This window comes from Manacus vitellinus, unplaced genomic scaffold (assembly GCF_001715985.3).
Source record: "Manacus vitellinus isolate BGI_N305 unplaced genomic scaffold, ASM171598v3 scaffold_39_pilon, whole genome shotgun sequence".
In the NCBI taxonomy this organism is placed as follows: domain Eukaryota; kingdom Metazoa; phylum Chordata; class Aves; order Passeriformes; family Pipridae; genus Manacus; species Manacus vitellinus.
Window position 1 is genome coordinate 5469404 of NW_021940534.1, and position 21449 is coordinate 5490852.

Here is a 21449-nt window from a genome sequence, read left to right on the forward strand (position 1 = left end):
GGTATGCTTACCCAGAAAATGTCAGCTTGCCAAAATTGAGCTGTTCTGGGAGGCTTGTTGACTTTTGGCTGCCACCCTGTAGAATGGAAATGGCTCTGACCAGACCTGGCAAAGCATCATCTGCCGGCCAGGGTTGGCTCTCCTGGAAGCCTGATTCACTGGCAACATGCTATCTTTTCTTCCCACCAGCCTGCTGAGGGCTGGTAGGAGCCTGGAAATACGAGTTCCCAAGCTTGTTTTTCTTTAGTAAGCTGAAGTCCCAGATCAACCCAAGTTGTCGTTGCTGTGTAGTTATCCTAGATGGTGACACTAAATTGACTAGAGAAGAGTGACTTTCCCTACTATCAGAATATCTTCTGAGAGACTTGGGGGAAGAAGAGCATGTCCCAGTTCATCTAAGTTCTAGATTTAAAAAAATAATTTTAAAAAAAGTCATATTTTTCAAAGCTGAAGACATCAGATAAGTAAGTTGGTGACAATACTGAGGGCCTATGTCTACCCAGCTATGGTTTCTTGACAAATTGTAATTGTTGTAATTGTTTCCCCAGAGCCGCACAGGAAGGGTTAAATTTGGAAAGAGGGTGTGGTTGTTTTTAGGGGAAGCTTTGTCTGGGAGAAGACTGCTCACAAATGCCAGAAAATGGAAAATGGAGAACTCAAAACACACGTTTCAGAATTCTTTCTTTCTGTCCTTCCCCCCCACCCCCCCAGCTCTGCTTCTTCAATTCTTAAGCATTTAACATCCGATCTCCTCTCATTAAGTTTTTAATTGCCTGCCTGAGGGAAAGAGGTTAGGTTTTCCATCTGCCTTTTGATTTTGATGTACTGTGGTTTAATCACAGTGAGATCATATTTGCTCTAAGGCTATTGTTTGCATGCTTGATTTTTTTTTTCCCCTCCCTGTTGATGTCACAAAAGGCACACAGCCTTCAGACAGATTTGAAAAGGCCTTTTAAAGTCATGGAACTAGATCACACCCTTCCTTGGGTGGGGGGAAAGGAAACTGGTTACAAGGATGAAACATATACAGAAAACTTAGTGAGTTAGGTGTGGTGGAATTTCCCAAAATATTAATAGGTCTTGAAGGTAAGTCAGGGGATGTGGTTTGTGTTCCCAGAAAGAATAAAGAAAATGGTATTTTGGCACTCCTGTAAACTTCAGGAACTCAGAGGGCAGGGGAGTAAGATCAGGATATGTCATCAGTAGATCAGTGCTCTGCTTCACTGTAAATGTTACTGTCGCAAACCCTATGGGACTTTGGTGATAGCCCCAAACAGGGTGGGTGGTCTGACAGCACAAGCTGTGTGCATTAATCTCAGGAGTGTTCCCCATGGCTGAGCGAATATGCCCTTTTCCCGCGTAGCTGTGACCCACTGCGTCTCACTGCACAGACGCCAAACACAGGGTTGCTATGGGAGTTGTCACTCCTCTTAAACTCCTCCTACGTGCTCACCAAGCACCTCGGAGCTTTTGTGGTACAACACATCCAGCCTTCACCACATCAGAAACAGGAGGGGTATAAAACCGGACAAGCCAAAACCCAAAACTCAAATCAAGTGACAAAAGAATATCACGTGAACAAAGAAAACCTAGCTTATTTTCCTTCTAGCTAAGGTAGAAATTATCATTTTGCTTTTCTTAGTAGATACAGAGCCAGAAAACTTTCTTTTTCAACTCAGTTGTCCATTTCGAAACTTCATTCATGGCAATAAGTGGATGCACACAGTGCAGAATAATGAAGTATTTTATTCCCACAGGCTAAAGCTTCAGTTAGGATCTTAGCTCTAACTTTCATTTTCACATTTTTCCTTTTTTACTTCCCCTCCCACACCTCTTCTATCCTCCTAATTCCTTCTTTCAGAGTCATGCATTTGGATTCCCTCTGAAGTTGCAGGTTCACTGCTGTACCTCCCTTTTGCAAACTACTTTGCCAACTGCCTGCCAAAAAAATGGGTGCAAAAATATCTCCTATTTACTTAAAATGGAGCACCTATGAAACGAAAAGTGTTTTCAGACCAGAGAGCCTTCAGTCTCTCACATTTACGTCACATTTGAATCCCAGATTTGGGTGAATCAGTGGACCACATCAGCATCTTGAGCAGGAGTGTGAAGTGCCTGGGCCCCTGCTGGTCCACTCACTGCCTGCCTGCCCCCCTTACTTGGTGGAGTATTGTGCCTGCAGAAACTGGCAGTGAATATTCCAGTGTGACAGCCATAGTGCTACTTTGGCCTACCCACGTGTGATCCATTAAGGAGGGGATGTTCCCATTTTTCATCTTTTACTTTCTGTGTAACTTGTCTCACTACCAAAGAAACCCCAGCCAGAACAAACTCTGAAATTCAGGCTCCTCAGGCCAGACAGGCAGGCTGGGACAACTCAGTGGAACAGTGAAATAAGACCCTTTCTGCCCTCCAAACTCAATGTTTTCCACATCACAACCTCCACACAGCGTGGTGTGCTTTAGCATGACTGACAGCCTCTGTTGCAGAGATGTACAGGATGCAAGGATACTTAGGGTGGATGAAGACCTGTCCTCCTTAGGGCTCTGCTCAGGCTGTTAGCTCATAGGTCTCTCATTAGCTGTAAAGCTAGCCTTCCAAATCTGTGCATGGAAAACTGCTTTAGTTTCCACCCAGAACTGTAATTATTTGGCCTAGCAACGCTTGACCAGAGAAGTATCTTCAGTAAATCAAAACTTGGGAGTTTTGGTGGAAGAAAGCAAGAGAGTGCCTGAAAAGTGGAACTTTGCCTGAGGAGCAAACTGAAACATTATTGTGCTGAGCGTTTGCCACCGGGCTCCTTATTTTGCCATTAGCAGTGAGCCCAGAGAGTTCCCAGAGCCAGGCACAGGCTAAGGGCCTCAGAGTGCTCCCTCTGAAGCTGCGGTCACCGTGACGCCCTGCTAGTGCAGCAGGCTCTTTCATACATGCTGTGGTAGCACTTCCTGTCTTCTCTGCTAGCTATCAACTTGAGATAAAAAGCAGGTATCTGCACACAGCTTGTTGCTGGTGATGAGTTGTTCAAGGTCTACACTTGTATGGGGGCTGTTATGGCCGAGCAGTGCCATTTCGTAGTCCATGCCCCACGTCACTGCCCACAAGGACATGTCTAAAAACATGCCAGTGCAGCTTTGTGTGCACCAGATACTGCCTTTGCTGTTCACACTGTCTTCTTCCAGCTTTGAGGAGACCAGCAAAAGACATTTTTCAAAGCTGAATATCTTGTTCAGTGACCTCTGTCCACTTGTATTAAGTAGCCTTCATGATAAGTTGCTTGTTATAGATAGACCTGTTACCTACTGTGCTTCAATAGTTGCTTTCCTTGCCAACACAGCACAATAAATTCTTTATTCAGGGGCAGTGACAGTGAGAAATAGAAAAGGAGATGAGAGCTGAAAAGCACCGAAGTTAAACTGTCCAGTGGCTCTTACACTGAAGCACTTGTGTCAGAAGGCAAGAGAAGCACAAATTTCCCTCTCTTCTACCAGTACTGCTTGTAGTCAAACCATTTCTCTCACGATAAAACTCACTCTTGGTGGGTTTTCAGATCTTTAGTCTCAGGCAAATCATTACTGTTGGGCTTACTGGAGCAATACAAGTGTATGTAAATGCTTAAGCGTACTTTGTTTGGAGTGGCAGTGATTCATTTTAAAGAAACCTAAAAGATGTGAATCTATATCAAAAATATTATGCGATGGATAATTAAAAGTGACCCAATGAAAATTAAGCTACTGATTTGTTCACAGACACTCCTTTGGGGAGCGTCACCCTCACCTTTCCTTCCTTTGTTCCTCCCTTCCTACTCCCAAGCTAGCTAAACATAGAAGAGAAGCTGTTTGTCATTTTAAGAAACAGTTTGTCCAGTAATAGAAAAAAGGGGTCCCACCCTTCTTCAGTGAAGAGCACAGGCACTTTTCCTAGTTTTGTTTGCACATAAACTCTACACATAGGAAGCAATATTTAAAAACAAGATAAAGCGGAACAAAACAATATACCTCATCAGCCAAGCACAGAGCAGGGATCAGTATCCTCCTATTGCACCTCTCAGGGATGTGGCAGAAATTCTTTGAGCTTACGGTTGGTTGAACCTTTTCCTTGAGCATTCATTCATTTTGGAGCTGGCTGAGGAGTCAAGTCAGCAGCCCTGCGCTAAGAACTTGGCACCGCAACACTCAACCCTTAAAGAGTCCATTGTATTTAATCTCCTAGCATGTAATTTATTATTCCTGTGTTTGCTTCCGTGGCTGTGGGCACCTCACACACTCTGGTTACCCACGTCACTGGATGTGTTTACTCTAACAGAAATAGTAGATGTTTCCACCACTCTCTTTAACTCTTGCCTCTTCCCTCTTCTACCACTCTGCCTCATCAGCAAACAACCTCTTCATCCTCCAGACTGCACATTACAGAATTCTGTCAGTTCCCTTCACTGCAGAGAAGGCCAACCAAAACAGATCATGTTCTTCAAAGTATTTTCATGTGTCTTTATTGAGCTGCAGACATGTTGAACATCAATTGCAGTAGGCTAAGGAGAGAGTAGACACCTTTGGCTGTTCTATAACAGGCCTCATTTATGCATCTGAATTTGGCATGTAATTCTTTCAACATCTGAGAAGAAAAATAGCGTACAGAGTCTTTTTTTTTAATTTGGGTTCTGCAAGTAGAACAGCTGACAGTTTTCGGAGCAGCATCTTTTGCTCTCAGTCAGGTCTCTCTAGGACACCCACCCTGGATGCAAAAGAAAGAAAAATCTGAGATGTGCAGAGAATACAAATTGCACCTTTCCAGGGTTTATCTAATGGACTTGCAACTGACACTAAAGGAAAACTCAAAAGTTTCAAATCCCAGGCTCACTTTACCTTGAGGGAGCTTGAAAGCTTTACTTTTGTCTCAACCAAGGTAGAAAGTTGGGACCGCAGGCACTGTAATCTGCATTTAATCTAGAGAGTATCCTTTTCGGTTTCAGTTCTTTTAGACAGAGTTTCTGACACAAGGCATCAGCAAAGTCAACTGAGCCTTTTCCTGGGGCATGTTCCAGCTAAAATCCCTGGGGCAGTAGTCATTGGGGTCAGGCTCCCTTTCACTTTGACCTACTGACAACTGAGATAGCACTTTGTTTAACAGAAGATTGAAGAACTTCCGTTTTTCAGTGATTTTACATAAGATGCTTTCTGCTGCACTCATGCGTCCAAGGTTAAGAGGAATTCAAGCCTCTTGAGAACGAATGTTTTACCTGTAACAGAGTATTAACACAGTAGGGCCCTGACCGTAGCTTCAACTTCCAGACATCCCAAGTATTGCTAGCTAGGCTTGAGGATAGAAAAGCTGAACGGAATCTTTCCAGTCAACCATTAGTTATACAGAAGTGCTCCTTAATTGAAGCATGGCTGCTATAACACAGGGGGCTCAGGAGAATGGAGCTGCATAGAGACCACAAGTACTTTTGGATTTTGAGAAGGGCACCACTACATCTCTCACAGAATCAACCAGGCTGGAAAAGACCTATCATGCAGTTAATTTAACTGAACCAAAGGAGGGCAATAGAGACTTCCATCCTTAATCTTATTAAAAGAAGGTGGTAGCTGCCATCATGTTCATTTTATGAAGTGCAGCTTATTTCTATGACAAACCAAAATTTTTTCCCCTATATAACATCAGATCATTTTTCCCTACCATTACAGAACTTGAATTTGTAGTTCTCAATCTGTTGCCCTCCTTTTTTCTTGCTGTATTAGAAATACAAAGGGACTTCTGTGCTGCTTGCCAGTTGTGAAAACAAGTTCCAGTACAATTTTCTCATTGCCCTTTCTTTATCGCCGATTTGTTTAGGAAATGGCCAAGGTTTTTTTAGCACTTACACAAAAAGGTCACTGCTGTGTCTTCTCATATCAGATCTTAGTGCTTATTTGATGCCTGTTTCACAGACAGATGAGCGACATATCCATGTGTCTTCAGAGCAAGTCGAATTAATTCCGTATAATGCTCCCCATTCTCTGAGCTGATGAGAACAAGGAGAGGGACTATTGAGATACTGGCTATGATGCCCACAGAATCCAAAAAATAGTCAGATTTGTCCAGTCAGTTGAGATAAAGCCCATAAATGTTGAGAGAGCTCTTCGATCGGAAGTTCTTTCCGTGTGTGGAAAAGTAAAGACTACAGTTTTGATCACCACAGCAGGTTAAAGGTACCTCTGTGGTTTTGAAAAGCTTTCCTGATGGCCTTCTGTGGTGACAGTTTCATTTTTCTCCAGGCTGACTCTGCTGAGTAATGAAAGTGACTGTGACACTGTTTCTGAAGCTCATGTTAAGCAATCCTGTGAAGGAAGAATGAAGTCAGGGAAATGCCCAAAACACAGATTTGCTTAGCAGGATCAGTGCCTTTGCTGCTGGCACCAAGCAACAGGCTTAGTGTTTCTGGTCCTAGTCCTTATTTGGTGGAATATTTTGCCTGGTTCACTGCTCCATCAGTGACTGGTGCTGGTGGCATGGCTCTGGGCTATTTAAAAGGCCTTGGGGAAATTGCTGTGAAACAAGTAGCAACCAATTAGTATGATTCACATACTGGTGCCTGAGTTAACACTGACAATGAGAATCTGAAGCTGTTTGCAGCAAAGAAGTTCTTGAAGCACATCCAGAAAGTATTAACATGCTGCGTGCCAGGTGGTGAGAAGGTCACTGGGACAGAGATAATGAGCAACTGGGAAAAATTCACATGGGAACTTTTATCTGCTCTAATTCTACCACCATTCCAGCTTTGTTCTGAGAATTGCTTTGCTGTAAAAGCTAATCAAGCTTTTCAAATACCTTTAATCACCAAAGTGTAGAAGAATATGCATTTATCATTGATTTAGCCTGCTTGGTTTGGGCCTCCCCAATCTAGCCATAATCTTCCTTCTTTAAACAACTCCTCTGTGAAAGCCTTCTTTAAATATTTTGTCAGTTGTACAGGCTGAGCTAGTCATGTTAGTAGATTTTGCCTGTGAAAGACATGCTAGAAAGAAATGTAGAAAGATAAGAGATTAACTTGAATATTCATACTAGGCAGGGGCTTTTGCTTTATGAGCTCCAAGGACTCAGCTAAGCAGCCAGGTCAACACAGCAAGAGCATAGATGTAGTGTTCAAGAAGAGACTGCTGTTTTTGACCATGCTTAAATAATAGTTTTACAGTCCTGCCAAGGCATGGACAAAAATCGCTCTCTCCTTTATCTATATTCTTATTTCTTAGTGCTTTGTTACTGATGAGCTTAGTAGATGTACATCAGAGAGAATGGTGGGCCTCAGTCCTGCTGTTTACAAGGGAGTTCAAAATGGCAATCCTACTTTTCCAAGCCAAAGCTTAATTTATACTGACCTCATTAATGATGCTGATGAAAGGCAAAGCCAGTGTTTCTCATACATTTGAAAGCTGATCCTCCATTTAGAGAAGAGGAAACTGATCTCATGCACCCCATTTCAACACTAGATGTCTTGGAAAAAGCATGTCTGCCTACCTTTTATGTGACATCTGAGCTTACCCTTTTTCCATCCACTAGTCAGCCCTGCATACAGCCTCCTGACTGAGCAAGGTCAAATGGAAGTCTGCTGTCTTGATGAAGCACAGAGATGATGGGAAAACAAGTGTGTGTCAATAGGGAAAGATATAACAAGTGAGGGATAAAAAAAAGTTCTGTTATAGCCAAGGAAGAGGATAAATATGACAGGTAAAAACACTAAACTGTACTCGACACTATCCCTTTAACAAAGGGAAGATAAATGTTTAAGACAGCTGCATATCCTTTTTGGTGGATTAGTACTATTTCAGTTTGTGTACTGCATCCAAGTATTTCAGCTTGAGCGCTAAAAATTCAGGGCTCCATATATTTTTTCAAGTGCTTATGATTAGTTTATAACCATCTCTGCTGAATGCCTTCACTGAAAATCAGGCAGTCATGAAGCAGTTGTTTCCAACACGTTTGGAAATATCACCAGAGCCAAAAAATTAAATGTTCATGGCCTTTTTGAGGGGTCCAAGAATGTTCATACAGACAGCCTGCCTACTTTCCATTGAATACCTTGGCCAGTTACTCAGAACTACATGTGCCATTCAGGCCTGCAAAGGAAGAGGAAAGGGAGCTGCTTCCATCTGTGATAGAAGATGGTGCTTATTATTCTTAGTAACACATTAGTAACACATCAGTAGCACATCACAGACCACAATCTTACATCAACTCAGAGCTGTCTTAAAACTTCTTAGCAGGGGTACTGCTGGTAGCACAGCCGCAACACTTGGGGTAACTGGGCACATTATTTTTTTTAAATAATGTTCTCTTCAAGATCTTTCTACAGAAAGTGGGACTCAGAGGAACTATGTCCTTTGAGGTTGTTTTGGAGGGATTTTTTTGTGGTGGTGGTTTTGAGGCAGTGGGGGGAGGAAGCTCTTTGCCTATTAAGCTGATGCTGTGCTGTACTGCACCACCAAGGAAGTTCACAGAAAAGAGTGAGAAGGCACAAAGCCATGTGCAAACACAAGCACTGTAGTTCAAAACCTGTGACATTTTGTCAGTTTGTATTTTAGGACAGTTTTTCTCACCAGGTGGTCTACAGATCCCTGACTTTAAGGAGCCTGCAGGTGTCAGCTAAGAAAAGCCAGCTCACTGTCTTTACCTTAATGGGATCTGCACCCCCATGGAAAGTCTTTTGGGACCCCACAAATGTAAAAATGTTTGGGAAAAACTGCTCTGGATTATGTCCCTGAGAGTCTTGTTCAAGTTTTATTTTAAATAGCAGCTAGTTAGCTGTAGCAGTACACAGAGAACACTTATATGGAAATCAGTGTCAAGAGATGAAGGGACAAGCCCTCATTCACAAGAAGAGCATCTCAATGCCAAGTGCAGAACTCTCCTGACTTCCTGTCCGTTCAGGCCAAATAAAGAGATTCCATCTGACCCGCTGTTACTACTGGGACAGAAAAATCCTCAGCTGCATTATTTTCCATGCTATTTTGATTTCCTGCACACTTCTTTTTCAAATTCTGTTCTTTTTTTCATGTCACCTAGAATGTGCTTGAAAATTCAGAAAAATTCTAGCTTGTTTGTTCATTTGCTGTTCTTGCCCTTCTTTCTCCACAGAATCTTATGGCAAGAGCCCTGTACGATAACGTCCCCGAATGCGCAGAAGAGTTGGCCTTCCGCAAAGGAGACATTTTGACGGTGATAGAACAGAACACCAAAGGTCTTGAAGGATGGTGGCTCTGCTCCTTACACGGCCGGCAAGGCATCGTTCCAGGCAACCGTGTGAAACTCCTGATAGGTCCAGTGGTACAGGACAGTCTGTCTGGCCAGGATATGCCCAGCTCAGGATTGATGAATCAATCTTTCAACCAGCAAAAGATCTACCAAGTGCCAAGCTCACATGCTGTAGCACGGGACCCTGTCTACCAAGTGCCACCTTCCCATCAGAATCAGGGAATTTACCAAATACCCACTGGTCATGGTCTAGTGGGACAAGATATTTACCAGGTGCCACCCTCCATGCAGAGGTGTGCTGATGGTCCAGCTCTGACTAACAAGGTGCGTGCATTTGCTTTTACTTCACAGCTCCAAAGCAGCTCTCCTGTGCTGCCCATCAATGAAGTTGTTAATGCCTAGTGCCAGCCTGTGGACTGATTAAAAAAAAAATATATATATATATATAAAAAATTATATGAAGTTATAGCAGTAACTTTAATTATTTGTAATTAAACTAAGCAACTTAATTTGCAAGGGAGATACACAGTAGAGCATTTTGGAGCTGCTGCTAAAGGTGAGGGGGAGTATGTGATCTCACATCCTCCCAGGCTGAGGCACATCTGGCCTATGGCACTCTTGCATTATATGTTCAAAAGCGCTCCTGTAGCAAGATTAACTCTCCCACATATTAATGAATGGTTACATCATCTGCCCAAGTAATTTTTGTTTAATTAAAAATTATATAGTGTTGCTGGAGAAGTCTCAGTGGGTCTAAACTATAAAGAGGAATACGTGATTGACAAGAGCCATACTTGTGAGGGAACAAGAGGATGATGATAACTAGGGATGTTTGAATACGAACCTAAACCTTGTAAGTGTGCATTTACATTTACCTACAGCTAAATTTCTTGATTGAACGTGGGAGCTGCAAGAGCTCCATGATGCAGCCATTACTGAAGCAATTGACAGCTCCCAAGGCTCCAGTGAGTGGCACTGCATTAAGTGGGTCCCCCTTTATTCCTGGTGTCCTTCTTAGACTTTCCCCATCTTCTGCCGCTCCTTCATTTTACCTTAATAAGATACTTACCAGGTACCCTGGTACACCCAGTGCACAGTCACACTGGTGGAAAAAGATTAAGGAAGATACCCAAGGAATGAAGGAGATTCTCCTGGTCTTCCAGACCCCTCCCTTATTACAAAGCCAACAAGAAGTTCTTCCATTCCCTCCATTCCCAGTTCAACAGCTTCAGCTATTAGCTATTAGCATCCTTCTTACCTTTAGAGTTTAAGGCATAGCATTTATATCAAGGTTACATGAGCAGATGATGGCTCTCGTCAGGAAGTTCTTGTCTGGTTTAAACTTTGATCTCCTAATTCAGATTGGCAAGACAGTCTGTTTCATGTTTTTCCCCCACCTCTCCCGCAACTCAGCCTTTTTCATATCAGGCCTTTGGAAGACATCTTCTAAATGCTTTTATTTCCTTGTTATAATTTCATTTTCCCTGATAAGACTAAATGGATTTTTTTTCCTTCTGAGCAAGAGAAAAAGATCTGTGAAACTATTCCAAGTCAATTTATAAAGAGGTTTGCTTGCTCAGCTTTTCCACAATTATGCTTTCTAGGCTGTGCAGGAAGATAAAATGAGAAAATTGCACTTGCTGCACAGGCAGAGATAGGAGCTTTGTTGGAGCAATTATGTGGGTTTTCTTGACAAGTCTCACATATTTTTTCTCCTTTTCTCCTTTCCCTGTAGACTAGATATAGTGAAATGTTTTTCAGAAGCAGTATTGTTTACTTATCCACAGTAGCATTTAGATACCCTCTAGGGTCACTGAGCACCTGGTAAATACATATTAATGGGACAGCAGAGAAGAGATCACATTTTAGTGTATGTCTGTAGGAAACATCTTACAGCACTGAATGTTTTACAACCTCAGCTATCCATCTTGGGCCACAGGAGCTTCACCATACTGCAGAGCTGCACTGAGGTCTGTTGAAAAACTCAAGCTTAGAATAGTTTTAGGGCCTTAGGATAGTTTGCTTAGCATGATACGTATGTGTTTGTACACTGCACAGAAAGAATTTTCCAGCTGCATGTGAAATCTCTTCTCCCTCCTCCTGCCCCCTCCAGCTCCACTGAAACTAACAGGACATCCTGCATAAACATGGTTGCTGCTAGGACTGTGTTAAAACCCTCGAAACACTGAGAAACTGAAAGCTTTGTTTTAGTTTAAGTGCAAACTTCTTGTTGAGATTTAAAAATCAGAAGCAGTGAAGCACCTGTTTTCTCCAAGTTTCTGCCTAGAAATTTTTTCATCAACCTTGAATATGCCTTTTTCTGAATTCAAGTCATCTTCTGTAGAAAATTAAGATTATTTATCTGCCTTATAACTTGTTTTCATTTAATTCCCTGCAACCTATGACAGGCCAGCTATGCTGCATAAAAAGAAACGGCTGCGGTGCTAAGTGTAGAATAACTAAACACATACATTTATAAAGCATTTTACCCTCATCAAAGTAGATATCAGCCTGCTTAGCGCTAGCTAATATTTGCTACTTGCTTTAATCATGACTTAAATTTATTTAGCCTAAGAGCCCTTGGTCTCAGTATTCACTGTTTATTAGCGGCAGACAAACCTCACAGCAGTGTTCTGCTTTGATCAGAGGTAGACATATCTCTGGTGCTTTGGAATTGCTTAGTTCTACACTGAATAGAACCCACTGGGATTGAAACCAAGGTATACAAGAGGGAACTGTAGGGTTATTAGTAAGGGTGGATTCTGAGGTAAAACATACTCTGTTCTTTGTCATCCTAACCTTGCTAAACAGCTATTTAATGCTAAAGCTGCAACTCTCTGCTAATGGGTTTGTGAAAGAAAAGCCTAATTAAAGAGAAGCACTTTAGTGCTTGTGTTCTTTGTCTGAGGAAGCAGGCCGTCCTCCAACTCCTCCTCCTCTAGGGATCAGTAAAAACAATCCTTAATATTAAGGAAAGCTGGACATCTTGAAGATTTAATTTGGGGAATCTTTGCTTTGTCTTCCAAAGATAATTAATCTCTTTTCTCAGACTTGTGACACCTGCTCCAAAGGCTTAAATAAACCACTTTGCCTCCTTCCATCAGCGGAATCAGTTGGTCAGCAAGCTCTGTGTTTTGGCAGTTTTAAGGACTTTGAATAGTTTTGCTATGAGCGCTTCCTATATGGAAGCCTTCTCCCTTCCCATAGCAGTAGCTAGAGAAGACGACCATGTCCTTTAGACAGCACTCTTAAGTGGGACCAGCAGCAGTTTCTGCCCTATCCATTTCTGCACGTCTGCCTGTTTTCTTTGTGCAGATGTGTGGCTTGGCTGCCATACAGGTTTTGCAGGCAAGGCTTAGGAACTATAGTCAGGCAGGAATTGTCTAGCCTCAAGCAGCAGTAAATCAACAGTGGGCATGTTATTAAGCTGCGCTGAGGTAACGCATCTTGTTAGCCAGAAAGGCAAAGCGAGTCAAAAAGGAGTCCTGAGGCAGGTAATTACAATGATTAATTGATTCTGACCAAGCTGGTTGTTGACAACAGAGCTGTATTGGCTCCCTCTATCAAATAAAATAGCACCTTCTAAAACTCACCCTCCCAATGACAGAGATAATGAGGGACAGTTTAAAATTAGCCTTGGTTAGCCCCAAGCTTTTATAGATGTGCTGCAAGTTTAGTCACAGAACGGTTACACCCCTAAGTGTGGAGAGCGTCTGAGGAGCATAAAGATGTGAAAGCTGTATCTTAGCATTTATTCCCTCCTTGTGTGCTCTGCCTTGAAACTTACTCTCTTTTGCTGCAGCTAGCAAAGAGAAGGAACCTTGAGACATTCAGGAAACCTGGATTTTATCCTTGCTGCAGAATTCTGCGTGGGTTTTAGTGGTGTTTCTGCACCTCATCTGTGAAGTATGTGGGTTAATTATGAGGGAACTCATTCTGTACAGATTACTTTAAGAACATCCTCTGGGAAAGGTGCTGTCAAAGCACAAAGTCTTGCATCTGTGATTAATCTTTAGTTCACACCTAAGCTTTAAACTGGGGAAAGCTACACATGAAAAAAAGTCACCGGCATCATTTAAACACTCTTTTGTCTGGTTCAGTGTTTCCCCTGGCTGGTCTGTTGTGCTGTCCCTGCCATCCTGAAAATAGTATTTTTTCCTGAAAAAATTTAAGGGAATTATTTTCTTGTTGGAAAACAGTTTTGCAAATTCTGAAAGCTTTCTGTAGGAACCAGTAGCTCTCAGGAGAACTGCTGATCGAGAGAACTCTGCACAAAACAGAATGAGGCTTGTGTACCACAGCTGTTTAACCAGGGAAGAGGCTGCACTGCAAGAGTTACCAGCCCCGAACAACAGCTCCCACGGGGCACAGACTAACTCAGGCAAATAGAGATTAATGCCTTGGAACATACCAGCTTTTTTGTTTGTTGGTCTGTTTGAACTAGAACTCTGCAGTTCAGGAAACACTTAAGAGTTACCCACCTTCTGAAAGCGGATAGAGCAGAATAAGGGAGGAACTCATCTTCATCCCTGGCCTATTTCCAAGTATAAATATGTCCTTGACAGATGAAGGGTTTCACGCCCCGCCATCCTGCTAACTCTGCCTTTTTCAAGAGGTCACTGCCTTCAGCAGGAGGCTTGGGTAAAGCATGGCTAAGGGAACAGACCTTTTTCCCTGGTCTTTATTATTATATTTTTTATTATTATATTATAGAGTCATGTTGGTTGACTGAACTAGAAAGTGGAAACACCACACCACAAGCAGCACCACCCTGACAGTTCCAGCACAGGCTTCGGTAGCAGGAGCCAGTTAGCCCCATTAAGACATTTTTCCTTCCAATTAAATAAGTATTGTCTTAGCTGGGAAGAAACAAATGGTTGCATGTAATGTTTGTTACAGAAATAAGCCTGCCTTTACATTATTATCTGTTTTTTTCTTGCTTATTTTCATATTTGTGAGGTAAGAAGAGACATACATTAAGCAAAGTAAAGAGTTGTGTGGCAGATATATTTTATTATCAAAAAGAACTGGAGCATATGTAGTATTCTGCAGTTTGTCAGCAAAATGTATTTTCATTCGAAGTTAGAATAATGTCCCCGTTTACCCTCAAGTGTGAAGTACCACAGTTTCCTGTGATAGGGTTACATAAATTATCCGAACAGTGATCATATAGTCCTTTTTTTTTTCTGCTTTCACATTACAAATTCTATTTTGGGGATTTATGCCCCTCGTAACAAAATATTGCTTCAGTGGAAGAAGTGCTGAGCACACAGGAAGTTTGCTGAGTACAGCAGGAATGGTACCACATACCTCAACACTCAGTGCTCTGTTTCACAAAGTGTGCTCTAAAGGATAAAAATCTCTCAAATTAAATGCAAACTCAGTGGTTAAAACAGCACACAGCCTTTTTCTTAGACTGAGGAGTTTCACTTGTAGTCTTCCATGTGACAGTAATAGAACAGCCATTTTACTGTAAAATTTAGTGCAGTTAATCTATTCTCAGTAGTCTTCATGAAAACTGAGTGAAGAAACCCTGATCCACAACTCAGAGTAAGCAGTAGTTATTCACTGATGTGATTTGTAGAGAAGTATTATACGAAAAAAAATGCATTTTATTAGGGTGAGCAAACATATGAGCTCAGCATTACTCCCTGTTTCTTTCTGAGTGCAGGGCTCATTTTAATCAGTTCTATTTGTAGACCAGAGGCATGCATTTTTCCCCTGGAGTATCACAAAAAAGGCCAGTACTGTAATCTCCTCCAATAACCGAGGTCTCCCAGGACACAAATCTGTCTGCACAGGCACAAGCACAGGATCAAACCTTTAATAAAAAAAAAAAGGGGAAAAAAAAAAGAAAAAGAAATAAATAATAAACAGGAAAATGCAAGCTTATGGATTCTTTTCTTGGTGGTTCAAAACCTAACTGGAGCTTTGGGTCTGAAACAGACACTAAATTCGGGTAATGTAAATTTCCCTCTAGGTACTAAAAACTAAGCACAGCAGCAGAGCATTTTAGAAAAAAATTCCACACAAGTGGAAAACTGATTATTCAGAAAGTGAATCTAATCATAAGGAGGAAGTGTGGTTTATGGAGATAGGAAATGAGTAGATGAAGACAGGTTGCTGACCATAAGAAAACACAGTTGTAGTGAAACCTAAGGCTTGGCAGGCATTCTGTGATTTTGGAGATGTTTTGATTTGGGGGAAGACTAATTAGCACCAGAATATCATCATTCCACATGTCTGGCATGAAATGTTTCAATTTTTCTTTTTTAAATAGCAGTGATAATACTGCATCCTTTTTTTTTTGGTTGAATCTATATTAATCTTTCTCCTCAAACAGATTTGTTAGAGTGGAAAGAAAATGAAATTAATGTACTTAAGTTCTAGGGAGACAGGTTGTCTATAAGACAACCCATCCCTAATCCATAAAAGACAATAACATATTCCCATTGGGTCTTACCATCACAACTTTTTCATATGCACAATCAGTCATGACTGAGGTCTGATATAATTATTGTACAGATGCAACAAACAATTAATGGTGGAGTTTATGTCTGTTTAAAAGGTGTCTATACCTTCCATAAACTTGCCACAGCAGGCAGTGCTAATCTAAACACTGGTTACTAGGAGCACTTGTCTGTACATGTGCCCAGAGAAACCCATACAAGAATGGAGCCAGAGTATAACTTGTGAGACAGAGAACCTCTACAAATCAAATTAAATTGAACTGCTTCCTGATGGAAGGTTTTATTTGCCTACCTCTCTCAGAGCAACATGGTTCCCAACCTAGATGATTTAGAGACACTTCCGTTGTTTCTACCCAAGTGTACCTCCGATGACACTCTTGTGGAATTGAAACTCTTTGGCAGTGCTTCATCTCAGCCATTTTTTTGCCCCCTGGGAAATGCCGATTCACAAAAACTGAAATTGTTGACGGGGAAGGATCTGTTCTGAGAAATGTCTTAAAGGAAGGGGAACGAAGTCATGGAAATACCCTATTACAACAATTCCCAAATGAAGCTTTCCTCCCCCAACTTTCAATTCAATATAGAAGGAAAGAAATAACACAAATAAGATGAAACCCCTCAAAAGAATTAAAATTAGTTGTTTGGACTGAACCAAACTGGTTTATTGCTTGTGAGCCTTTAGGATTTTATGTCATTCACAACAAGACACTCTCTGCCCTACCTGTCCCACCACCTCATATTCTCATCCTTTTTCTTTCTTTCCTGTCCTCCTCCAAACTTGCCCTAAATTTTGGGTTCTGTCTTTGAGAAGAGACAGAGTATTTCCAGCATAGAAAACATATGCATGTTAGCCAAATGGTTCTTCATGTGACAACCTTTTTATAATGGGAAGACTAGACAGACTGGGATGGACAAAGCAAAATGCTGCTTTTTTATCATGGGCAAGATACCCAAATGCTGAGGTGCTGAGTTTTGCCACATGCTTTTCATTAATCAAAACTGCAGCTCAGATTTAATCCCAGGTTTCCAGAGAGTGCTTTAGCAGTTACACATATTTCTCCACTAAAACTTATCACTCAATAATTTGAGGGGTTTCTTTCTCCATAAGGTCCATCCATAGACATTATTTCTGAGTGTGTGCCTGTTCTGCCACTAGTCCTGTAATGCATCAGCTCTTTAGCCCTGTTGGCCAATGCACACAAAAATGATGATGTCACTGTCTGTCTGAAAATGAGTAATTGTCATGGGGATGGCACTGGTAAAACTCTTAGCAAGAGCGTTGAACAACTATCCTCTTTCACACTCCTCTTAAAAATGCTGATAATTTGATAGTACTGAGTACGTTTTGCTTTTCTCTCTTTTTCTCTTCCTTTCCTCTGAAAAAAATGGGACGCTCTCAGAAGTGTTGGTTTGACTCTCTTTAATCACATTTTGTAAGCAAGAATGACTCTTACCAGAAGCTAGGAAATACCCCTTCCCACTCAGCCTTGCAATTCAAGGCCAGCCAGCACCAAGCCTGTTCCACTGAAGCAAGCAGAAATGTTGTTCATAACACAACTGGCAGAAAGCCCCGGAGTTGATGTGAGAAAGAGCAGGATAAGGTCACGGAAATATCATAAAATAAAGAAAAAAACCGCAAGTACAATCTTGCCAGTGACAAAATTGTTGAGCTTTTTTGTGCTTTGTACTGCTCATTCAGGTAAGGTCTGGAGAGAGAGAGAGACCTTTCTATGTGCATTAATTTGCAATCATGAACTCCAGTAAGCAAAAATTCAACACTGTCATTCAAAGCTGCAGTTAATGCAAGTCAGTACCACCACACTTAATACATCCCTGTCATTTTATACTAGTCAGAGCATAGGCCATGTATGTAACTGCACATATTTTTAAAAAAAATTGTTTGGAAAGACAATAAACCTGCACTTCAGTTTTAGGAAAACTACAAAACTGAAAAACAGTGTAATGACCCTGCTTTTGTGTGCTGGTTAATGGAAGAGGTCACACTAGAAGTTAAAAAATCAGGATTAGGCTAGTTGCAAAGCAGTGGGCTATACCATTTTCACCAGCAGTTGAGGGTTTGAATCAAGGCCAGCTTGTGATTTCACACTTTTTATTTTAAATTTGTTTCACAGCTTCTGCTCAACATCTTCAAGACTCACAACCCAAAACTGGTATAAACCTTGTTGAAATAATACCACCTCAAAAGCAAGACACCCATTTCCATTACTTGTAGTTATTTACATTACAGTAACACAGGGTTGTTTTTTAAGGCTGAGCATCTACTGGTGAGGGAGGCACTTCATAGCCACATTTAAAAGTTTCTATTTAAATGCTGAGCCTGCAAAGGTAAGCATTTTTAATTTAGCTCAACATGAATCAGTGACATCTGGACGTGCTTTAGCACTGAAAGCAGTTACAGTTACAGCAGAATCTTCGTAGGTAAAGGTCTTGGACAACAACTGGACAAAAAGTAGAGGAGAAAATAAGCAGTATTTTGAAGATGAAAACAACATCAAAAAATAAATCAGTTCTGTATCAGTGCAGCATTTGTCATGTATTCTTATCTTCACACATCTGAATATTCTAAGAAAATTCACTGGTGAACACCCGCTCAAAGACAAGCAGAGGTGTCTCTGTGTGTGTTGTTGCTGCATTTCTTTTCACCTCGCAGTAGAGCTGATAACACACTCAGCCCAGAAAACTAATACAGGCTTTCTGTTGATTTCCTCTTGCCTTGCAGAAGCGTTTGGACCCGTAGCACTAGAAACAACACATAGTTGCAGCTACAAGCCCAATGCATTAGAAGAAATGCCTCTGCAGGCTTCCTCCTCTCTCTTTCAGCTTGTGAACCTTGATCAAAGCTTCAACAGTTCAGTCTTGACAGGAAATACTATACTAGAATGTTTTATAGTGGCCCAGTGTTCATGCATTATTTAGGTTAAAATAAAGCGTTGTGAGTTCATAATCTTAAGACCTATAGCAACTTACAAACCCAAACATTTATAAGAGTGAGTATCCTTAGCACATGTCAGAGAGAAGCTCCAACGTTGACTCACTGGCAGCAGGGAAACACTGTATGTCATTGTATATAACAAAGAAATAAGTTTGCTCTTTATTTTCAGAGCAGACGACAGAGAGCGATGCAATAGATATTACTGTCAGGAAATTCATTATCATTCACTGGATATCTTGATGCAGCTTACAAAAGACAGGAGTGGAAACACTATGTGCTTTCTGTAAAAAGGACAGAATTTTAGCCAGCTAGACAGATTCTTTCAAATACCCAGTGTTTTTTAACATAACCTTCTTGCAGCTCAACTTAGCCACAGAAACTTTCCCAAGGAAAAAAACACCAAAAGCATTTAAGGAGACACGTGTGGCTTCCTAAGTACGTGCAGCAAAACTGAAAGAAGGACCAAGAGGTGGTTCACTGCCTGATCTGACACCATTCAGTGGCTCCTGCCACTGCCTTGCAAAAGGCTAGGAGTTCAAGAAATAGGGATTAGGTTTTTTTCCCCGTAATTCTCTCTGATAATGATTTCCCCACATTCTCTTTGTCCATTTCATGCTCCTTACAAGCTTAAAAGAGCCCAGGTAGCTGTTACACATCCACTTAACAGGCTCAGGAACAGAATGTCAATGATTAATAGTTTCGTATTAAATTTATAGAAATACTTTAAAACAGACAACAAACATGATTTTTTTCCAATTACTTGCATTTTGATGAATTTTTCCCATATCCAGGCTTTATGACAGCCCCATTTTATGCACCACCACTTGGCCTCATCTGGGGCATAACTCTTCCCAGGGTAAGCAGTGAATGGCAGTAGCTCATCAGCTGCTGAGGATTGCCCATGGGGTGAAGAGGAGAGCATCGTGGGAGGAAATATGTTTTAATACAGTTCTTTGTCCAGATTTAAAATATATATACAGGATTTGCCTCACATGCCTCTTCTTTTCCACCTTCAAAACGCACTGATGTATTTTTGGTGTTGCAGTCAGCAGGCATCAGTAGGTTCTTGGGGTTAAGAAACCATACAGGGAAATAGCAAGCTGCCCTTTTCAGCTCCCCTCTCTGCCTGTGGTTTGGGTGCGGCAAAGTGTTACAGAGGTGAAACATACCTCTGCTTCAGTTCTCTCACCTGTAAAACTCACTTGTTTCCCATCATTCTGCATATCAGGCGTCACAGTTCATGGGAACAGGCCATGTTATGTCCTCCACGGTACTGCTATAAATTCAGAGTAATTTTGTTTGCTTCAGTAAGTTTATTTGCTCTTTGTCCTTGTTAAACAATGTAAACTACAGTGGTGTGTATCTGCTGTAAGCACGAGAATGGTCTTGTTGTTGCCTTAGTTAGGAATGTTCTCTATTGCAGCCTAATATCCGTTTTAATCCTAGAAGAAATAGAATGTTGGGGGGTTTTCCACTATATGTAAGAAAGAGGGATTTAATGAACCACAGGACAGGATATTTTGTAAAGTACATGCACATTCAGCTCTTTTTCTTGGTTAGGAACGTGCCATTGGCATGGAAAAGGCTCAAGTAATTGCTTTTGGAAGAGCATGGTCTTCAGCAGGAACAGAACAAACTTTCTGCTCAATTGTCTTTGTTTTGCAGTACCGAAAGTTTGAAGGCTCATTACATGTTTCACCAGAGCCAAACCTGGTCCCTGTTAGTTGCTCTGCATAGATTAAGTGGTTAACAATGTTTTGAGAATGTTGGGCTAAATAGTTTGTGGGAACACCATCTGTTTCCTTTAACACATAAACAAGGAAAATTGCTAGTTTGAAATGCAGGATTATTTAAACTTCGATGACCACGGGCATTCTTAAAAGAGAAGAGGTAAAAGGAAAAATAATCCTCATGAGGTATGAAGTTCAATGACATTTGTTAGAAAATAAATTTCTGAGTACCAGACAGGACTGCTATCCCTGTTCTAGAAGTGAGACAAGGGGAATGTTTTCTTTGCAGTCACCTCCTTCCTTTTAAAGTCCATCTTCAAAAGTTAACTGCCATCGAAAATGAAAACCATAAAAAATGGTTCAATAATGCATTGAAAGGGCTGAGCATCCCACCCAGAAGCAGCAAGTTCATTTAATATATTTATGGGTGAATATCCAAAATCAAAAGTTACTTTTGACTGGGTTTGGTACCTTTCTTACTTCATCAGCCCAGCTACCTTTCTCTTCCTCATTCGGAAGAAGCAGTGCAACCGTGTGTTCTGACGTCCCACGTGAGGTCACGTCTTGGGGAAATGAGACTAGGAACAAACGCTCCTCATTTTCACTTTGTCGGGTAGTGGGGGTATTCTTTTAATTACGGTTACAAAATGTTTACTGGAGATAACATTTTGGTGATGAGCTGCTTCTCTTGTGAATTGACCAGGAACAGGCAGTCCAGAGGCATGTTTAGCTTAACAAAAAGGGTTGGAAGAAAAGGTACAACAGGAAACATTCTTGTACTCAGTAAAGATCCGATTAGCATCTCCAGGGAATTTTATGATGAAATTGTTCACAACATGTTGTTACTGGACAATAATCCTCCACACAGGAAAATATACCTGAGTCACTGGAAGAAAAAAGTTGTTTTTCATGTTATCAACAAACTTTGGTTGTTGCTGGGTTTCTTAAGGTCATACTTTATGCCTTTCATATAGCTTTTTCAGAAGCCTAAAAAGGAGCATTTTTATTTGGAAAATAAATGTCACCTAAAGCAGAGCGGCCCTGCAGACAGCTCAGGTCTTCTGTCCACAG

The 21449-nt window shown here is 41.2% G+C and overlaps 1 protein-coding gene across 1 annotated transcript in view; it reads left to right on the forward strand.

The window, feature by feature from the left end:
• Nucleotides 1-21449, forward strand: part of NEDD9 (neural precursor cell expressed, developmentally down-regulated 9) — a 39224-nt gene that overhangs the window by 6929 nt on the left and 10846 nt on the right. The window contains exon 2 of the mRNA XM_029961687.1: nucleotides 9109-9549. Coding sequence (XP_029817547.1) covers nucleotides 9109-9549 — 441 coding nt within the window. The remainder of the gene's footprint in view (nucleotides 1-9108; nucleotides 9550-21449) is intronic.